This window comes from Balaenoptera physalus (genome assembly GCF_965194825.1).
Source record: "Balaenoptera physalus genome assembly, chromosome: 11".
Lineage (NCBI taxonomy): Eukaryota > Metazoa > Chordata > Mammalia > Artiodactyla > Balaenopteridae > Balaenoptera > Balaenoptera physalus.
This window is the reverse complement of record NC_138896.1, coordinates 8,494,377-8,510,859: the sequence shown is the minus strand read 5'-3', so window position 1 is coordinate 8,510,859 and position 16,483 is coordinate 8,494,377. Positions and strand designations below refer to the sequence as shown.

Here is a 16,483-nt window from a genome sequence, read left to right as displayed (position 1 = left end):
GGCCAGCCCCATCTAAGAGGTCACAGCTAACCTTTATCCTCAGCAAAACCAGAGAAGGTCTCTGAATGTGGCTGACACTCAACTCTGTGAGGCCCTCGTGAGAAGCCGGCCAGGGAACCCCTGGTGCCTGAGCTACCAAGTTCCTTTTCACTGAGGGAGAATTGTATTCTGGCTCCTTGCAGACTGACATTGCAAGTACTTTGAACATTGAAAAGAACAAAAAAAGCAAACAGCCGCAAGAAAGGGGAGGGGAGGGAGGAGAGAAAGAGAGAGAGAGATATCAGCAGGGGTAGTTAGTAAAAAGGGGCCCGGAGACAGAAAACCTTTTGTTCCCCGAGTTTGTTTCATGTAGAGATTGTGAGGTGAACGGCTTTGAAATGAAATGGGTTTATGAAGGAGTTGCTAGGTCACAGGAAGCGCGACTGTCAGACTGCTTTCTGAATTCCATTTCTTTAAAATTTGGGTTAAGCTTAAAAAGAATTTATCTCCTTTTCCAGGGGTTTTGGGGGTGGGGGTGGAGTAAGGTTCGGGAAGGTTCCTGACTTTATTTTCCACCCTTTCTGACAATGTAAAAAGAAATGATCACATTACAAGTTCTTTGTCAGTTTTCAGGAGTTAAGGGTGGGCGGAGCGTCCGTATTACCTTGGCCCACTAGCCAATGGCGGGGCGGTATGCAAATGAGCTCCGTGCTCGGCCTGCCTCAATCAAAACAGTGAGCTCAGAGGCTCGGCGGGCGTAGCGGTGCCGGAGCTCCGTGCTGCGCTGACAACTGGCTGCAGCCGGGCCGTTCTCACTTTCATTTAGCCCAGCGCTAGATGGAGCGGCGGACACGCCAGTGCTTAATGCAGTCTAACTAGTGTAGGAAAACGCCTCGATTCACCGCTGCCGAGATGAAGTATAAGGTAAGAGAGTGCCTTTTACAGAAGGTTTCCGTGTGTGTGTGTGTGTGTGTGTGTGTCCGTGTGTCCTCTGCAGGACAGCTCCTCTGCAGGGACCCCTACTGTTCCCGATTGTGTTCTGTTCTGAGATGGGTCTCAGTCACTGGGCTTGGCATACAAGCAGGCAGGCAGAGATCCAGCCTCTAAGACCCACGCCGGGAGCTCACAGCACACCCGGTCCACCTCCCCTGAAAGTCTGGCGGAGCTGCAGTGGCCACTGTAGATCAGAGGGTGTCTTAACTCCAAGCGGAGCGCGCCTTAGCTCAGCACTCCGCGCCCGGGCCTGGCCGCCACTGTCCCGGGAGACGTAGTAAGAGAGGAATCAGAACAGCTGAGCCTCTCAGCCTGGCTCTTCAAGCAGTTTTCAGCCTTTGCTTTAAAGCGTTTGCTTCGGGAAGCAGTTTGCCATATGTACTTTTAGTGGGAGAAGTTCAAAGCCCCAGGTACCCTTATACAGCTGATGATGGAGAATTTTGACATCCATAAATGACATTGGATTCAGAACCAATGAGTACTTGCCATTTCTTGAAAACACTTTCATTGGCGTTTGAATGGACTGAGGGTCTGAAGGCTCCAGCGAGCTTATCGTCCCTGAAACTCATAGTAGTGTCAGACACTCAGCAGCATATTTTCCCATGCATTTCGCACCTTTGTGTGTTTATTCTCGGCAAAAGGATTATAACTTATTTAGAATATCCCCTTTTGTCTAAGTTGCCCCCATCTAACCAGGCAAGCAGCTTCCAGAGGCCCTATTCAGAGCAGACTGCAAGGGATTGGATATGAATTTTGCTTGGAGGATGAATGCGTGTGTTTTAGAATAGATACAGTACCAGTGCATTTAAACAAACATGCTGTTATTAAAACGCGTTTAGGCAAGGTGGTTATGCTTTGGGATTGGCAATTTGAATTACCTGTCTGACCTTCAAGATTGTGCTAGCTGAGAGCTACTTTGCTTTCTTTCCAAATTACCTAGGTTCTGGCTCATCCTTTTTTAATGTGAGGTTGTAAATACTCAGTTCTGGCTAATAGCCACTGGCTAACCTCAGTGATAAATCTGTTATTCAAAAGCTATAAATCTTGTTCAGTAGCTCTAAATCTAACTGTTGAAAGTCTCTATTGTGATGCATGAGTTATAGTTCTCCTTGGAAAGGTTAGAACTCTCTGAAGGCAGAGGTATCAGTTATCACTGTACTATCAGCTTTCCATTTTCTACCTCAATAGGAGAGATCAGGGGAATGGATAATCCTGAAGATTCTTAATATTTTTGACTTTAGGATGCACCCAGAAACAAATCCTTCTACCTGGCAGGAAAGCGCTCTTTCTTGAAATGGTTCACCCGTATTTCCACAGTTCCCTTATTTTGAACAGTGATAGGATATCATAATGTCCTATCACCAGATATTACTTAGCCTTCAGTGAATCTTTGCCCCTCTTCTGCCTATTGTGAATGCCTTTAGTTTCATAAAAACCAGCTTGAAGGGGAAAAAAAGAGAAAATACGTTCCTACATTTATTATTGGAAAGTATAAATGGCTGTTTTTAACGTTGAGTGCCGCAATCTGGGAAGTGACAAAAGTGACAAAGTCTAAAGTCACTTTTATTCAGTGACCTCATCATGTTTAGTTTTTTACTTTTGTGGAAAGAAAACATCATGGCAGCTGATGCTGTGAACTGTGGTTGCCATTCATGGGGAAAACCTGCCTCTCTGCCGGGTCTTACCAGTGTCGAACACCCTGCCAAGTGTTGTAAATGTATGATTTTTATTAGCTTGTGCACATCTTCACCATCAAAACTACTGACTTCCCCAACTAACCAAATGACAGATTGACACCTTGTGGTGACTATAAAAGGAACCAATAGCTGAAGCAATCTACTTTCCCTTTCTTATAAAGCCTATTTTCTCTCAAGTTAATAATGGACTTTATTTCAGGAGAGGATTTTGTAATTTTAAGTAGAGGAGGTGGCACAAAGGTAGACAAGTGATAAATAACATTTCTTAAGACTCACCATGACAATACAGGATTCCATATTTAAATCTCCAATTAACTCCATGAGGTGGTGTTAATACTTTATACTCATTTTCAAATGTGGAAATTGTGGCAAAGAGAGGCTAAGTACTTTATCCAAAGCCACACAGCTAAAAAGTGGCAGACCTGGGATTTGAACCAAGGTGATCTGGCTCCAGAACTTGTGACTTTAAACCACTGTTAAAGAAAGAACTCTTTGTGACCTCCCTAAAATGTGCTGTGTGACTGGTGTTTTCTTCTCCCAGGAAGTTTAAGACTCTGTGTCATCTACAGTATTCCTGCACATCAAGGTAACAATTATATAAAAGACCTTTCGTGCTTATTGAATAAATCATAAGAACTCAAAAAAAAGTACTCCTGCAGAATAGATTCTTTTTTTTTTGTTTTTTAAGACAGTAACTCTACAAAGCAAAGTGAAATGCATGTTTGGTAGTGTTGTTTAATTCGAGCCACTTAGGTAGTAAAACCAGATAATTATTAGATTGTAAAATCCTGGAGTCAGGAATTACCTTTTAGACACTATATTGCTCTAAACACTATAAATTTAGCACAGTCAGACTTAAAAATGCTCACTGAGAGACTTATAATCCAGCCACTCTTAAGATTTTTTTTATATAAATTTATTTATTTATTATTTTTGGCTGCGTTGGGTCTTCGTTGCTGCGCGCAGGCTTTCTCTAGTTGCGACGAGGTGGGGGCTACTCTTCATTACGGTGCGCGGGCTTCTCATTGCAGTGGCTTCTCTTGTTGCTGAGCACGGGCTCTAGGCACACAGGCTTCAGTAGTTGTGGCGCACGGGCTTAGTTGCTCCACGGGCATGTGGGATCTTCCCGGACCAGGGCTCGAACCCGTGTCCCCTGCATTGGCAGGCAGATTCTTAACCACTGAGCCACCAGGGAAGTCCCTAAGATTTTTTTTTTTTAACCAGATTATCTGGTTTGGCTACTTCAAGGACCATAACTAGAGAACAACCGAGCCTCCACTCATTTTGAGCTTTTACACGCAGCTCCAGCTCAGCCGGCTTATACTTACGGTAATCTTGAGCACTGTGGAATGCAAGCTATTACTCTGGTGAATTTTTTTTTGGTTAGCCTATATCTAGTCTATTTTGATTGCACTGTATGTATTTCTATTTGTTCACAGAAAGGGTGCAGTCACTCTCATATGCACGTAAAGTTCCATTTCTTTTTAAAGGATTCCGTCTGAGGTTCTCTGACAGTAAATTGCGGGGGACTTCATTTATCAAGAATTTTCCCCAAGCTCCTCGGAACATACACAGCATGTTCTGGCTACTGGGGTTGGGGGCTATGCCTCGGTTGGCCCTGGCTTGCTCGGGGAAGGCTTCCCTCCTGAGGGTCTGGGGGTGGGTTATCGCTGCTGTCTGCCAGGAGGGTAATTGGAGGGTGGGTGCACAGCTGTGTTTGAGCAGAGCCCCGAGGCCCCACCCACTTTGTGCAGGCCCAGGCCTGGTCAGTGCCCCACGGGCCCCGCCTGTTTGATCTCTAATAGCTGAGCAGCTTCTGTGGCTAGGCCAAATTTCTGTACCCTGTGTGCCTACATTAAAATGCTAAATTACTTATCTAGTCTGCCATTCAGCAAACTCATTCATGAATGTTCCGATTGAACGTTAGAGCAGGTAGAGCTTAGAACACAAGTAAGAAAACTGCATTCTGAAATTCAGATTCGTGCGTCGTGAATGAACATGGTAAAGTAGGTTAGGGAAACCAGAAAGTGTGTACTATGAAAAGCTTTCTAGGGGGCTTGGAAAATACTTTTATTTTCTCAAGGTGGCTTGAGAACATGTGATCGAGTGTCTTTGATTTAGTCAGCATGGTCATTTATAATCTATATAATTTCTGATTCTTTCCTGGCTTCAACATTTTGGTTTTAAATTTTTTATTCTCTTCTAAATGATGTGTTGCACACCCTCCAAATGAGGGACTCCTGCCCCCTGCCTCCTTTTTAAATCTTATGTGAGATCTATGCATTTAAAAGCACCAAAAGATGCTTTGAAAAAATTATTTGGTTACATATTTATTTCTTAACTGAGCAAACCCATTTTCAGAGCTAAACGATTTACCTATACAGAGATCAGAGTCTTTGTAGAGCTGAAGATGTTCTGAGAACACCGATCTAGCAGGTTGCACAGTAACGAAGATTCCTTCAGCATCCTTTCCTTGCTGGAATATACATCAGTCCTCTTCTGAGAATTCATCAGTGGCTTCTACTCTGTGCCCCCCACTTCTAAAAAAACTTCCTCTCCACTTTTCAAGCCTCTTTGCCAATTCCGTCCCCTTTCATGCCCTTATGACCTCATCATCTCTCATTTTTTTCATTCAAGCATTCTTTATGCTTCTCTAATACCGACTTCTGTAGGGCTTGCCTCCCCACCTACACAGACGTGACACACTTAAAGCACATTCTGTACCCCCTACCTCCCTCCTCTCTTTGGACTCTGCTATGGGAAATCTTGGTCCCTTGCTGCTCCCGTTCATTTGCCCCTGTCTCTTTGTGCCTACGTGACTTGGTTCGTCTGTCACTTCCCACGAGTCAAGCCTCCTCATCCATCCACAGTATAAAAGAATCAGAAGCCTAAACCTTTGTCTCCCTGACTGTCCTATAATCCCTACAATAGGCTTTCTGTTTCTCACCTCTGCCCTACTCTGTTAGCACTACCTTACTCATTAACCTCTTTCAATCAAATCACTATCTAAATGATACCTGGAACTCACATAGGTTGCCCACTGGGGCTGTCCAGTTTTAGGTAAGCCCCACTGAATACGAGAGACTCACCCTCTATTTGTATGTAGAAGCAGATTGACAGACGAGTCCCTTGAATAAAAAGTATGATCCAGGATCTGTTGTGGCCTTGGGGGTGGGAGGCGGAGGTAGGGACTTGGTCTTCTGTGTTCTTGCAGTAGAGACAAGATAGAATATGAGGTTTGGGGAAAGGCATTTCTGTTTCCTGTGACTTGATGCTCTGTAACCTTGGGCAAGTTAAGCTCTCTGAGCCTCAGTTTTCTTATCTGTAAAATAGGGATAATAACTGCCTCATAGGATTGTTCTAAAGCCTAAGCAAGACATTTTCCATGGTAAGGTATTTACCATGGCTCCTGCGTAATGGAAGTAGACAATGCTAGTCGGCCCCAGCTCTCCTTATATAAGTAGGTGCCCAATAGATGTTGAAAGGATAGTGTGGACTCAAGACTTGGTGACAGGATTATGTCAAAACCCCAGTCACTAGGTTAAGATAATCGAGTATTATTGAATATTCCATGGGCCTGGAGATGTCTTGCAGAAATGCAGATGGAAGACATAGGGATTTACCAGTACACCTCTGTCCCCACTTGCTAATATTTTAATGACTTGGCATCTTCATTGTTATTAATAAGATTTGATATTCCTGAAATTATAGGACCTTGCTCACAGTAGGTACTCAACAAACATTGAATTGAATGTTGAATTACATATAATACTTACACAAATAGCTGTTAAAAGAGTCTCGCTGTATGGCATAGTGGATTTTGTTTCAAATCCCACTTTTGTTACTTCCTAACAGTATAATTTTAGGCAAGCTACTTCAGGTCTCCATTTCCTCATTTATAAAATGGCAGTAATAGTACCTGTCTCATCAGATAGTTGTAAGGATATAATATATGAAAATCATCTGTTTCTAGTACATAATAGGCATTTTTAAATGGCAGGTATTATATGATGCACCATAAGATACATATAATATATATACTCAGATAATATAGGTGCAGAAGCATTATATACATAAAAATGTAAGAGGAAACCTTTGCTGCAATTGTTTATCCACAACAAAAATAGTACAGAGGGAAAGAGAAAGTCATGACTGTAAAAAATCAAAGGTGACATGCCCAGGAGGTGAGTGGGGCTCAGGGAAACCATATCCCTAGCCTACTGCCATCAGTTAAGAGTGATGGAGATGTAAAGTAAGAGGTGTTGGTGATATATTTTTAGATCATTTTAGGGTTAGAAAGAAACTTAAACAAATTGGTTTGAAATCCCAGCCCCTGGGACAATGGAATTACTCTGCAGTAACATATAGACTTAATTACCAAGCCTCCTTGCCAAGATAAACAAAACGGGGCCACTGGGAAGAAATCCTCTATTTCCAACTTAAAATGAAGAGAATAGCTACCAGTTACCTAGGCAATGGATGACTGCAAAGAGTATGGGCATGGAGAAGGGACGAAAAAAACACAAAAAAACCCTGTTTATACTTTGTCAGCAACACCCCCTCCGTCTTATTTACTTTGAACATTCCAATCATCCCCCTGAGGGAATTCTTACTAGTTAGTGAGGACTCCGCAGGCCTGGGGAACATTACAGCTTAGCTGCAAACGACTGTCTTCCTGAGGAATCTTCATTTTAAGATAAATGCCTTATTGGTGACCTTTTCCACCCTCCACTGGAAAGAGTGATTCAGAAGGTAGACAATGTGATCTAGGTGAATTGAGGCATGTGCTTTGAGGAAGATGGAACAGGCACTCCAGAAAATACGAGTAGTGATGGTGTGTGACCGTGATTTTTCATGGTTGAGATGGAAGGTGGGACAGCTGATCATGGAGATAATGAAATTGCCAGTGGAATGTTTTCAAATACATATACTTGGGCCTCATCATGGACTACTAGATACAGGTTTATTCTTTAAAAAAAAAATGGCTAGTCCCTTTCCCTCAACCTCTTCCCCAATTAGTTTAGCACATTAATTGTGCTAAATGGTATTTAGGTAGGTGGTGCATGAGCCTTATTCAAAGGCTGTCATTCATATGGAGGCATCTTATTTCTTTGCAGATCTTGGTGTGTATGTTGCAAATGAGAATTCCTCCTGGTAGTTCTAATATGTCAAGGTAATAGTTATAAGATGTTACCAAAAATGTTCCTTATGTGGAATGTTGATGTTTATGATTACCAGAAATAAAGACTGATCAACCATGAATATGTAAAAGTGCAAGCACTGCACAAAAAGGTTTGATAGCTCATTTTGAATTTAATTCCTTTCTTTACTCTTTGTGTGTGGGCAGGGCGGGGGTGTGTGTGGGAGGGTGTTATTTGTGAAACTCAGTAGAAAGTTGCAACCACCAAAAGGCATAAATGGTTATGATTTGAACCAGATCTTTCTATTTAATTAAAGCAATATTTATTTAGACAGTATGATATGTCATTAATATTTTTCCTAATTTATGTTAGTTACGCTGTCTCTTGTATGAATTAGCCTTAATCTCATTGATTTGTGGTAGTCAGTTTGTTGCCCTTAATTTAGCACCTCACTCCCACAGAAGATGGGGCTGACTCAGGACTCAGCCTTCTCTGTCCCCAGGCTCTGTGCTCTACTGAAAGACTGAGCTGGGATTCCAACCCCAGCCCCCAGTAACCATAACAAGCAACGCCAGCCACTGGGAAGTCAGGAAGGTGGACTTGTAGACACTCCAGCCTTCTAACAGGGCATGTCAGTGATCTGCCCATGAGTTTGTTGTTACTGTTTTTTGTTTGTTGTCATTAATCATCCATGGTATGACTTAGAGTTAGCAGGAAATGGCTTGAGTGGACCAGCAAGTGCTGCAGAGCCGTCACAACAGCATTGGTAGAGCAAAATTTTGAAGTCTTTTTTCCCTTGAGTGCTCCTCTGGGTTAGAACTTGCATGTTATTCTCTGATTCTCCAATCTTTTCCACTCAGAGCTAAGTTCCACGAGCATCCCCTTAAATGGGGGGGGGGGGGAGGGTAAAGGAAGGGGGGGATGGGAACACAGTCAGCCCAATGGCATTCACCGTGAAGCTGGACTGCTCGACAGTCTCACAGAGGCCAGGATGCCCTTGGAATAGATCTCGTTTCCTTATGAAGATCGTCTTGTCAATGAGAGAACAGTCCATTGACTAAACCTAAGATTCTTATCAGTACTTACCTTTTTTTCTCCCAAATCCTAAATTCAGCCAAGGCAGATCCATTAGCAAGATATGTACTTGGATGCCTATCTTTTATTTTTAGTTTAAAATATATATCATTTCTGTAGGTATGTATCCATGTTTCACAGACCCAAAAATGGGACAGATGGTCTGACAATGGGAAGGATATTTGAAACGGGGACCGTCTTGGAAAGTTTAGGAACACATGGTCGTTCTAGACAGTCAACACGAGCTGCTTCAGAGATCAATCAGCCGTCAAAGGCATTATCCCTTTTGCCTTATGCCAGCCTTTTATCTAACTTGTTTTCAGCTTCTTGTCAGGAAATTATCTAAGAGGCTTTTTTAAAGTGGATTCCGGCAAATTTTTCATATTTACCTGTAAAAAATATTTACCACACGACATTTGCTTGTAAATAATGAGGCAGTCCTTTTCTTTCTCCTTGCAGGAGTAGGAATCTTTAGCAATGAAGGAAAGCCCATTTTGAAATACGGACTGTGCAGAGAACACCTGAGGGCGCTAGGCAGCGAGGGGGGCTTGTGTTTCAATTGCTCTTGTTGAAACCTGGCAGGATAGCTCCGTGCCTCACAGCCTGCAGCGTCTGTATCAAGCCTCCTACCTCCCTTATTAAGATCTTAATTACAGATGCAGCTTACTTCATTGCTGGAGGGAAAGAATTTAGTTTCTCTGAACTGTGTCTGTTTTTTGGTGTGGCAGGTGTAATCATGATGAGATCATTTCTGGTTTGTTTTCTTTCCCCGGAGGAATTTTTTTTTTGAGGGGGAGGAGTACAGTTCTTAAGACACAACTTCATGAGCTCATAATAGTGCAGTAATCATAACTGTGCTTTGATTTTACAGAGACCCTTTCTTCCCCATTTTGCAAATGGGGAAACAGAGGCGTAAAAGGCAGTGCTTTCATTGTCATTAGTCTTACAAGATGAGGACCAAGATTAGACTCTATTAATTTAACAGTGTCATGTCCATCCCGCTATCCGGGGTTTCTCCACCTCAGCACTATTGACATTTAGGACTGGATAATTCTTGGTAGTGGGGACTGTCCCTTGCATTGCAGGACGTTTAGCAGCGTCCCTGGCCTCTACCCACTAGATGCCAGTAACACACACACACACAGTGTGACAACCATAAATGTCTCTGAACATTGCCAAATATCACCTGGGGGGACAAAATCCCCCCTAGTGAAGAATCACTGGTATAATCTCCCCTACTTCCTTCTGCTTAAAAATAATTACCTTACTGGTTTTATGTAATAGAAGCACAAAAATACAATCATAAAGCTGCTTGCCATAATTTTATCATGACCGAGGTTGGGCTTAATGTTAACAGTTCCTAACCAAAAGGAAGCTTCCTCTTCTACGCTTAGCGCGAATTTGTTCAAGTGAATACCACAAAATACTAAGAAGCATAGTGTCTCACTAGGTCACATGTAAACCATCAGACCATTGCAAAGGCAACCTGAATTCTCTGAAGTCTTCCTTTGGCTTTATTTTCCTAATAGTCCTCCTATTTTATATAAAATATATAAATATATAAAATAGCTTTCTTCAGGGCCCAGTTCTAAATGCATGTTCCATTAATAATGGGCCTTGAAGAAAACTCTTTTATTCTCATAAACTGCTGTAGCATATGTACCTGTAGGAGCTTGTCTATATCCCCAGCCGCTAAACAATTTCATCAGTTTCATCTTGAGGTTTTCTTCTCCTCCATTTGCTTCTGCCATCTTTCCTCTCTCTTCTAGCTGAGAAGCTTGCAGCTTCTAAAAATTCTTTCTTGGGACTTCCCTGGTGGTGCAGTGGATAGGACTCCACGCTCCCAATGCAGGGGGCCTGGGTTCGATCCCTGGTCAGGGAACTAGATCCCACATGCATGCCACAGCTACGAGTTCGCATGCTGCAACTAAGACCCGGCGCAACCAAATAAATAAATAAATATTAAAAATTCTTTCTTGAGGCAACTCTGCAACTGCAGTGCTGACAGTATATGATTGTACACACCCTCTCAGCCAAGTGTGCGAATCCATTTTTTAAAACTCTTTGAGGACCTCACAAGTTAAGTAGGATAATAGCAATCAGGCACCGAACCTAGTTGAGGGGTCATCTAAAAGAGTTCCAGTGAGGGGTGATGTCCAAGTTACATCAGTTGGGTTCTGACTGGGAGGCAGATGAGGGTTGCTAGTATGTGTACATATTGGCATTCGTGGGTTTAGATATAACTTCATACCTTGGGGGCTGCATACCTTGATGTAGAAAGATAAGATACATGGGAATGTAAAAATAGGAAGATCTTTCCCTTCTTTCAGATACTTTATTAGATGTTAGAACTTGTGTGTTTTGACTATTGAGAAATAATACAGTTTTTGGAATATACTGTAATATTTGTGGGCTAGAGTCTCCTACTCCTTTATAACTTAATTCTCATTTCACTGCCCCAAGTACCTGGATGTTAGAGGGATTTGTCTAGACAGGCAAATAGAAGTGATTTGATGCTAATACTGTAATGTTGGCTGAAATCCAGATGGTTGTTTTACCATTAATAAACCTATCTTTTGGGTGAGTGGGTGTCAGGCCTTCATCATTATATGGCGCCTGTCAGATTTATCTAGGGACAGACCCTGAAAAGCGTTTGTGCCTGCCCCGTGTTTTTGATCCTTTGCCAATACACTATGCTTAAATCTATCAAAACCAGGCAACCTGGGACAAATGCTTATAAATTCTGGGGCTTAATAGCAGCATTACTAAATTCTAAGATGGAGAAGGTTCCCAGGAAGCATACCCTAGTCCAGTGGAAAAAAAATCCTAGATTAAGAAGGGAACCAGATGCTAGTTCTGGCTCTGCTGCTGATGTAATAAGAGACCGTCTGGGCTGTAGAACAAGAAGACTGGGTGAGACTGATCCCTGGGGTCCCTTCGAAGTCTAATATTCTAGCCTAGTCGGTCTGGTCAAGCCATGGGTGACTTCTGGTTCTAAGTATCCACAGAAACCTAGGTGTTCTCCCACCTTCTTTCAGACCCTCAGGAGTTACTCAAGAAAACCCCAAAGACCACAGAAGAGTGGAGAATTGATTCCTTAAAGACATATGTATTATTTATGATCATCAGAGTTGTGAGGAAAAACTAATTTATTTTTCTCACATACTATTAGCAATCAAATCCATCCTCCACAAACGGCCAAGAAGCAATAGAAGTTGGCTGTGAGGTCACACATACGTGTGTACACGCACATAAAGAGGATGCCATGGCTAATGTTCACAAAGCTGGACCATCTTAGAGGATGTGAGGACTTGGGGCAAAGTAAATGACATGAATATTTAGAGAGAGTCCAAGATACTCATGTAAGCTTTATAACCACCATAGGGGTGTAGAAGCACTTTCCAGAAAATGAAAATCATTGGCTGAAATGTGGTCCAGGTGCTAAAGGGCCCTTTGGTGGCACGTGTTGGACACACCTCCCCAGGGGTCAGGAAGTATGCCTGGGAACCTCACAGGATGTCACACTGCCTTTCTGTGGCTAGTTCAGATCACATAATGAAAAGTGTGTCAGATTGCAATGGACAAATATTGCTGAGAAAAAACTTGGATGTGCTCTGCATCATATCTTCTAACTCCTAAACCTAAAAGCCTAGTGTCTGCTACTTAACAATCTCCAGAGGATTCAACTCTTAAAAAAATTCACCATTCCAGATACCCAGTGTAAACCAAGTATTCCAAGAATCAAAATCCAGACACTTGTAGATATCCGTGTTTTCTGACTATGGCTGTGTCCTTCTCTGGGGAAATCCCGCATCCCCCTGTATCCTAAAGATGAGGGTAGGAGGAAGCCGAAGGGGTTGGATGGCCCTCAGACGGAAGCTGATTTTGTTTTAATTGAAGTAGATTTGATTTGCAATATTGTGTTAGTTTCAGACGTACAGCAAAGTGATTCGGTCATACATATATATATGTATATATCTATATTCTTTTTTTTTTGATTCTTTTCCATTATAGTTTATTACAAGACACTATATTCAAAATCTTGTAATAAACTATAATGGAAAAGACCTAAGCTGATTTTTGTCGGCAGACAAATGTAAAAACACAGGCTCATTTCTTTCTCTTCCCCAGTGTGTCCTGAGACTGACCCTGCTGACGCTCATCCCTCAGCCACTTCCTTTGGGACCGATTTTCTTGACAATGGCCATTTCCTTCTTTACTGTGTGTGTGTCCATGTGTGTCCCTGCCAGAGTCCAGGGCTAGAGTTTGGGGGGTTGGGTACAGGAAAGCCACATTGTTGAGAATGTGGCAGCCCTGAGGCTTGGCAGGAGCTCCTGCATGATAAATATAGAATGAAGTAAAATAATAAGAGGAAGCTGGGCCATTGATGATGCTATCAGTCCGGTGGGGGAGGGGGGGGTGACACACCAGACATTGTGTCTCATTTTTCTTCAAACAGCAGCATGAATGGTCATGGAAATTATGTCACACACCTCTCTGTATTTGGAATAGCAGATAGTTTCCCTGGCAATAGGAGTAATAAGCTTTCTTGACATTTTGATAGTAGTGGGGGGAAAAAAAAGGGCAGGGAAGAGCAGGGTGGTGTGGAAATGATCATGTGACCTGGAGCTCTCTTTACTTGCTGTAATACTGCACAGCATTTTCTTCCCAGTCCTTGGGCATAGCCTGGGAACCAGGAACTGCAGAACCCAAACGTTCTGGCAAAGCATGAATGGTGCTCGGTCATCTATCGCCAGATGTAGGTTGCTACACGAAAGGGAGAAAAGGCTCTTACAGAGACCATTGTATTTAATCAGACGGGGATGGCTGGCTCCTCTTGGCCTTCCTGTTTGCTCAGTGGTTGTGGCACTAGATGCAGCTCCCATCTACGTCATCATCCTGTTTTAACAGGGAGGGACGGGCCCTTTCCTGCTCGCCGTCTCCCACGTTCTCTGGCCGTGAGGCTTAGGTGACTTGGACATGCCATTTATCTTTCTGGTTCTGTTAGTTGATCTTCCCATGTCCATTTGAAAATTTCAACCGAATATCTTGCTGACATCTCTAGAAAACCATTTCACCCTCTCTGTAGAGAACCAGGAAATCAGAGTCCAGAATCCATTTCAATTTAGCAAACACTTAATGAGTGTGTATTTTGTTTCACACACTGGTCCTGAAAATGCCAAAGAAAGAACAGCTTCCCTGAACTTAAGGAGTTCCCAGTCTTGAATGGGACGGTACAAGTCGTACTATAAGAAATACTATCACAGAGAACTAGAAAGGAAAACAATGAGATAGATTTTGGGAAGAGAACTCTTCTGGTGATGTGGAAGATGAGTTTGCAGGTGGGAAGAGGCTGAACGCAGGAAAACCAGTTGGGTAGCAATTGTCATACCTTCCCCCCGCCCCCCCAAAAAAAGTTGCTGAGGACCTGAGCGAGGAGTGGCAGTGAGGAAGAAAAGCCAGGTCCCAGCTGACCAAGGTTCAGGTTGTGAAGTGACTCAGCAAACCTCTGAGGCTCTGATCTTGGGCGACCTTATGCGTGCTGTTAACTGAGAGAGATCAGGAGAAAGGGGTTTTGCACTTGTTGAGTGAGAGGTGAAGATGATACTCATTAGACAACTGGAAATATGGGACTGGAGAGCAGAGGAATTATCGAGGCTGGAGCTGTGGATCTGAGTGTTACCTGCGTGTTTAGATGCCATCGGCATGGATGAGATGTCCTGTAGAGAGCAAACTCAGAGACGAGAGATCCCTTTGGAACGTGATCACTAAAGGGACAGGAAAAGAAATTAGTCTGTGAAGGAGGAGGAAGATGAGCGGTCATGAGAACAAGGGAAGAGGGAGGACCGGACGTGGAATCATGGAAGCCGAGGACAGTTTCTTCTCAAAGATCGGGGTGGGGTCAATGCTAGAGGCTGCTACAATTAGGATCCCTCAAATAAGATTTGAGACTCTAAATGCAGATTTCCCATCCTAATTAGAACCACAGCTTTTGTAGCACATGCCTCTGACTTTATTCAGTACCGTCCTAATTCTGGAGCTGGAGACAAGAGGCCCGTGTTCTTAGCTCTGTGACCTTCTAGCCAGCTGACTTGGCAAATCATTAACTTCTTGGGCCTCATTTTTCTCATTTGTAAAGTGAACGAGTTGAACTGTAATTGTTTGAAGTGCCTCTGGCTTTCAAGTTCTATGACCCAACTGTTTTGGTGCTTTGCCAAGCTCTAGCTGCATTTCTAACTGCCAGCCTCTGGAGGCTCACCATCCAGCTGGATATAGAATTACATAGCTCTCTTATCTTTCCTTGACGTGTTTCTGTGTTGACCTTTCCTGCCCTGGAGATAAATATCCCAGGGAGGGTGGGAGAAGGAGTAGGTCTTGAATAGACAAACTGCCTCTCCTGGGTTTTCGTAAGATGTTCAGATAATCACCTTCTGACTTTGTGGCCTTAAGGAATCACAACTCTGCCCTGAAGGAAAGGGTCCCTCCACCTAGTCCTAGCCAGAGAAATTAACTCTTGACCTGCCTGTGCACTTCTGAATGAGACGGTTTGTGTTCTGGTTGAAGTTAATTTTGCTGTTAGCTCCTTACTAAGCTCTTGCCTCAACACACCAAGTATTTTCAAAAGCCAAGCTCTTTACCCGTGTTATTCCGTACTTTCTGATGGATTGTACTCTTCTGGAATCTAATGAGATTTATCCATAATTTGTCCAGTAATAATAATAATATATTAATAATGTTATAATGATATAATATTAATAATATTGTGATGGTATTAATATAATGATATATCATTAAAAATAATATAATTATATAATAATACTAATATTATCATATAATTATATTAATATAATTGCTGGTTATAATAATATTATTAATTACATTAGTAATTTATTATTATTATTATTATTTTGTCTCAATGTCTCTTGAATGCAACCAGTAGTTTCCTTATTGTTGTTTATAGGCAAATACTCAACTAGAGGTTGCAGTGACCAGAACTCATTATTAATTCAGAGAAGTACTGCTTCAAGATACAGTTCTCAAGTGTAATTGTGAGCAAGAGAAATATCAGATGTGTATAAAAATATGTATAATAACAACATTAGAATAGGACCAACCTTTGATTGAGAACTGTGGAGGTAATCTGCTAGGGAGCTTAAGATCAAAGCGCCATCAGCACATTAAATAAATAGTCATATCTTCCCAAGTCTCCCACGATGTTAAAGTACTTGACTTGAATTAACTCCCCGAATCCTCAGTGCAAACCCATGGCATAGGTATGCTTTCCTCATTCTCATTTTACAGATGAGGAAGTTAAGGTGCCAAGGGAGAAGTAACCTGCCCACGTCACACAGCCAGGACCCCAAACCCCAGGAACTGATTTATTCCATAGACATGACAAAAAGAATTGTCACCTTCAGAGCTTTACTGTAAAATGGAACGGAGCCCAGTTAGGAGGACATTGTGTAGCAGAGCTAAGGTGGCTTAGAGTTCTGGAAAGAGAACTGAGCCAAGAGACCACAGTTCTCTTCCCATCTCTGACTCCACCGGTGTGGCCTTGGGCAGATGATAAACCGCCCCCCCACCCCAGATCTGTTTCCT

The 16,483-nt window shown here is 42.6% G+C and overlaps 1 protein-coding gene across 2 annotated transcripts in view; it reads left to right on the top strand.

Annotated features, from left to right (window-relative positions):
* Nucleotides 1-16,483, top strand: part of NEDD9 (neural precursor cell expressed, developmentally down-regulated 9) — a 112,835-nt gene that overhangs the window by 66,635 nt on the left and 29,717 nt on the right. Inside the window, exon 1 of one of the 2 annotated variants that reach the window (XM_082413282.1) lies at nucleotides 712-903. The exons of the other annotated variant lie outside the window; for it this stretch is intronic. Coding sequence (XP_082269408.1) covers nucleotides 892-903 — 12 coding nt within the window. The 5' untranslated portion in view covers nucleotides 712-891. Of the gene's footprint in view, nucleotides 1-711; nucleotides 904-16,483 lie in introns of those variants that run through there. 2 annotated transcript variants of the gene reach the window in all.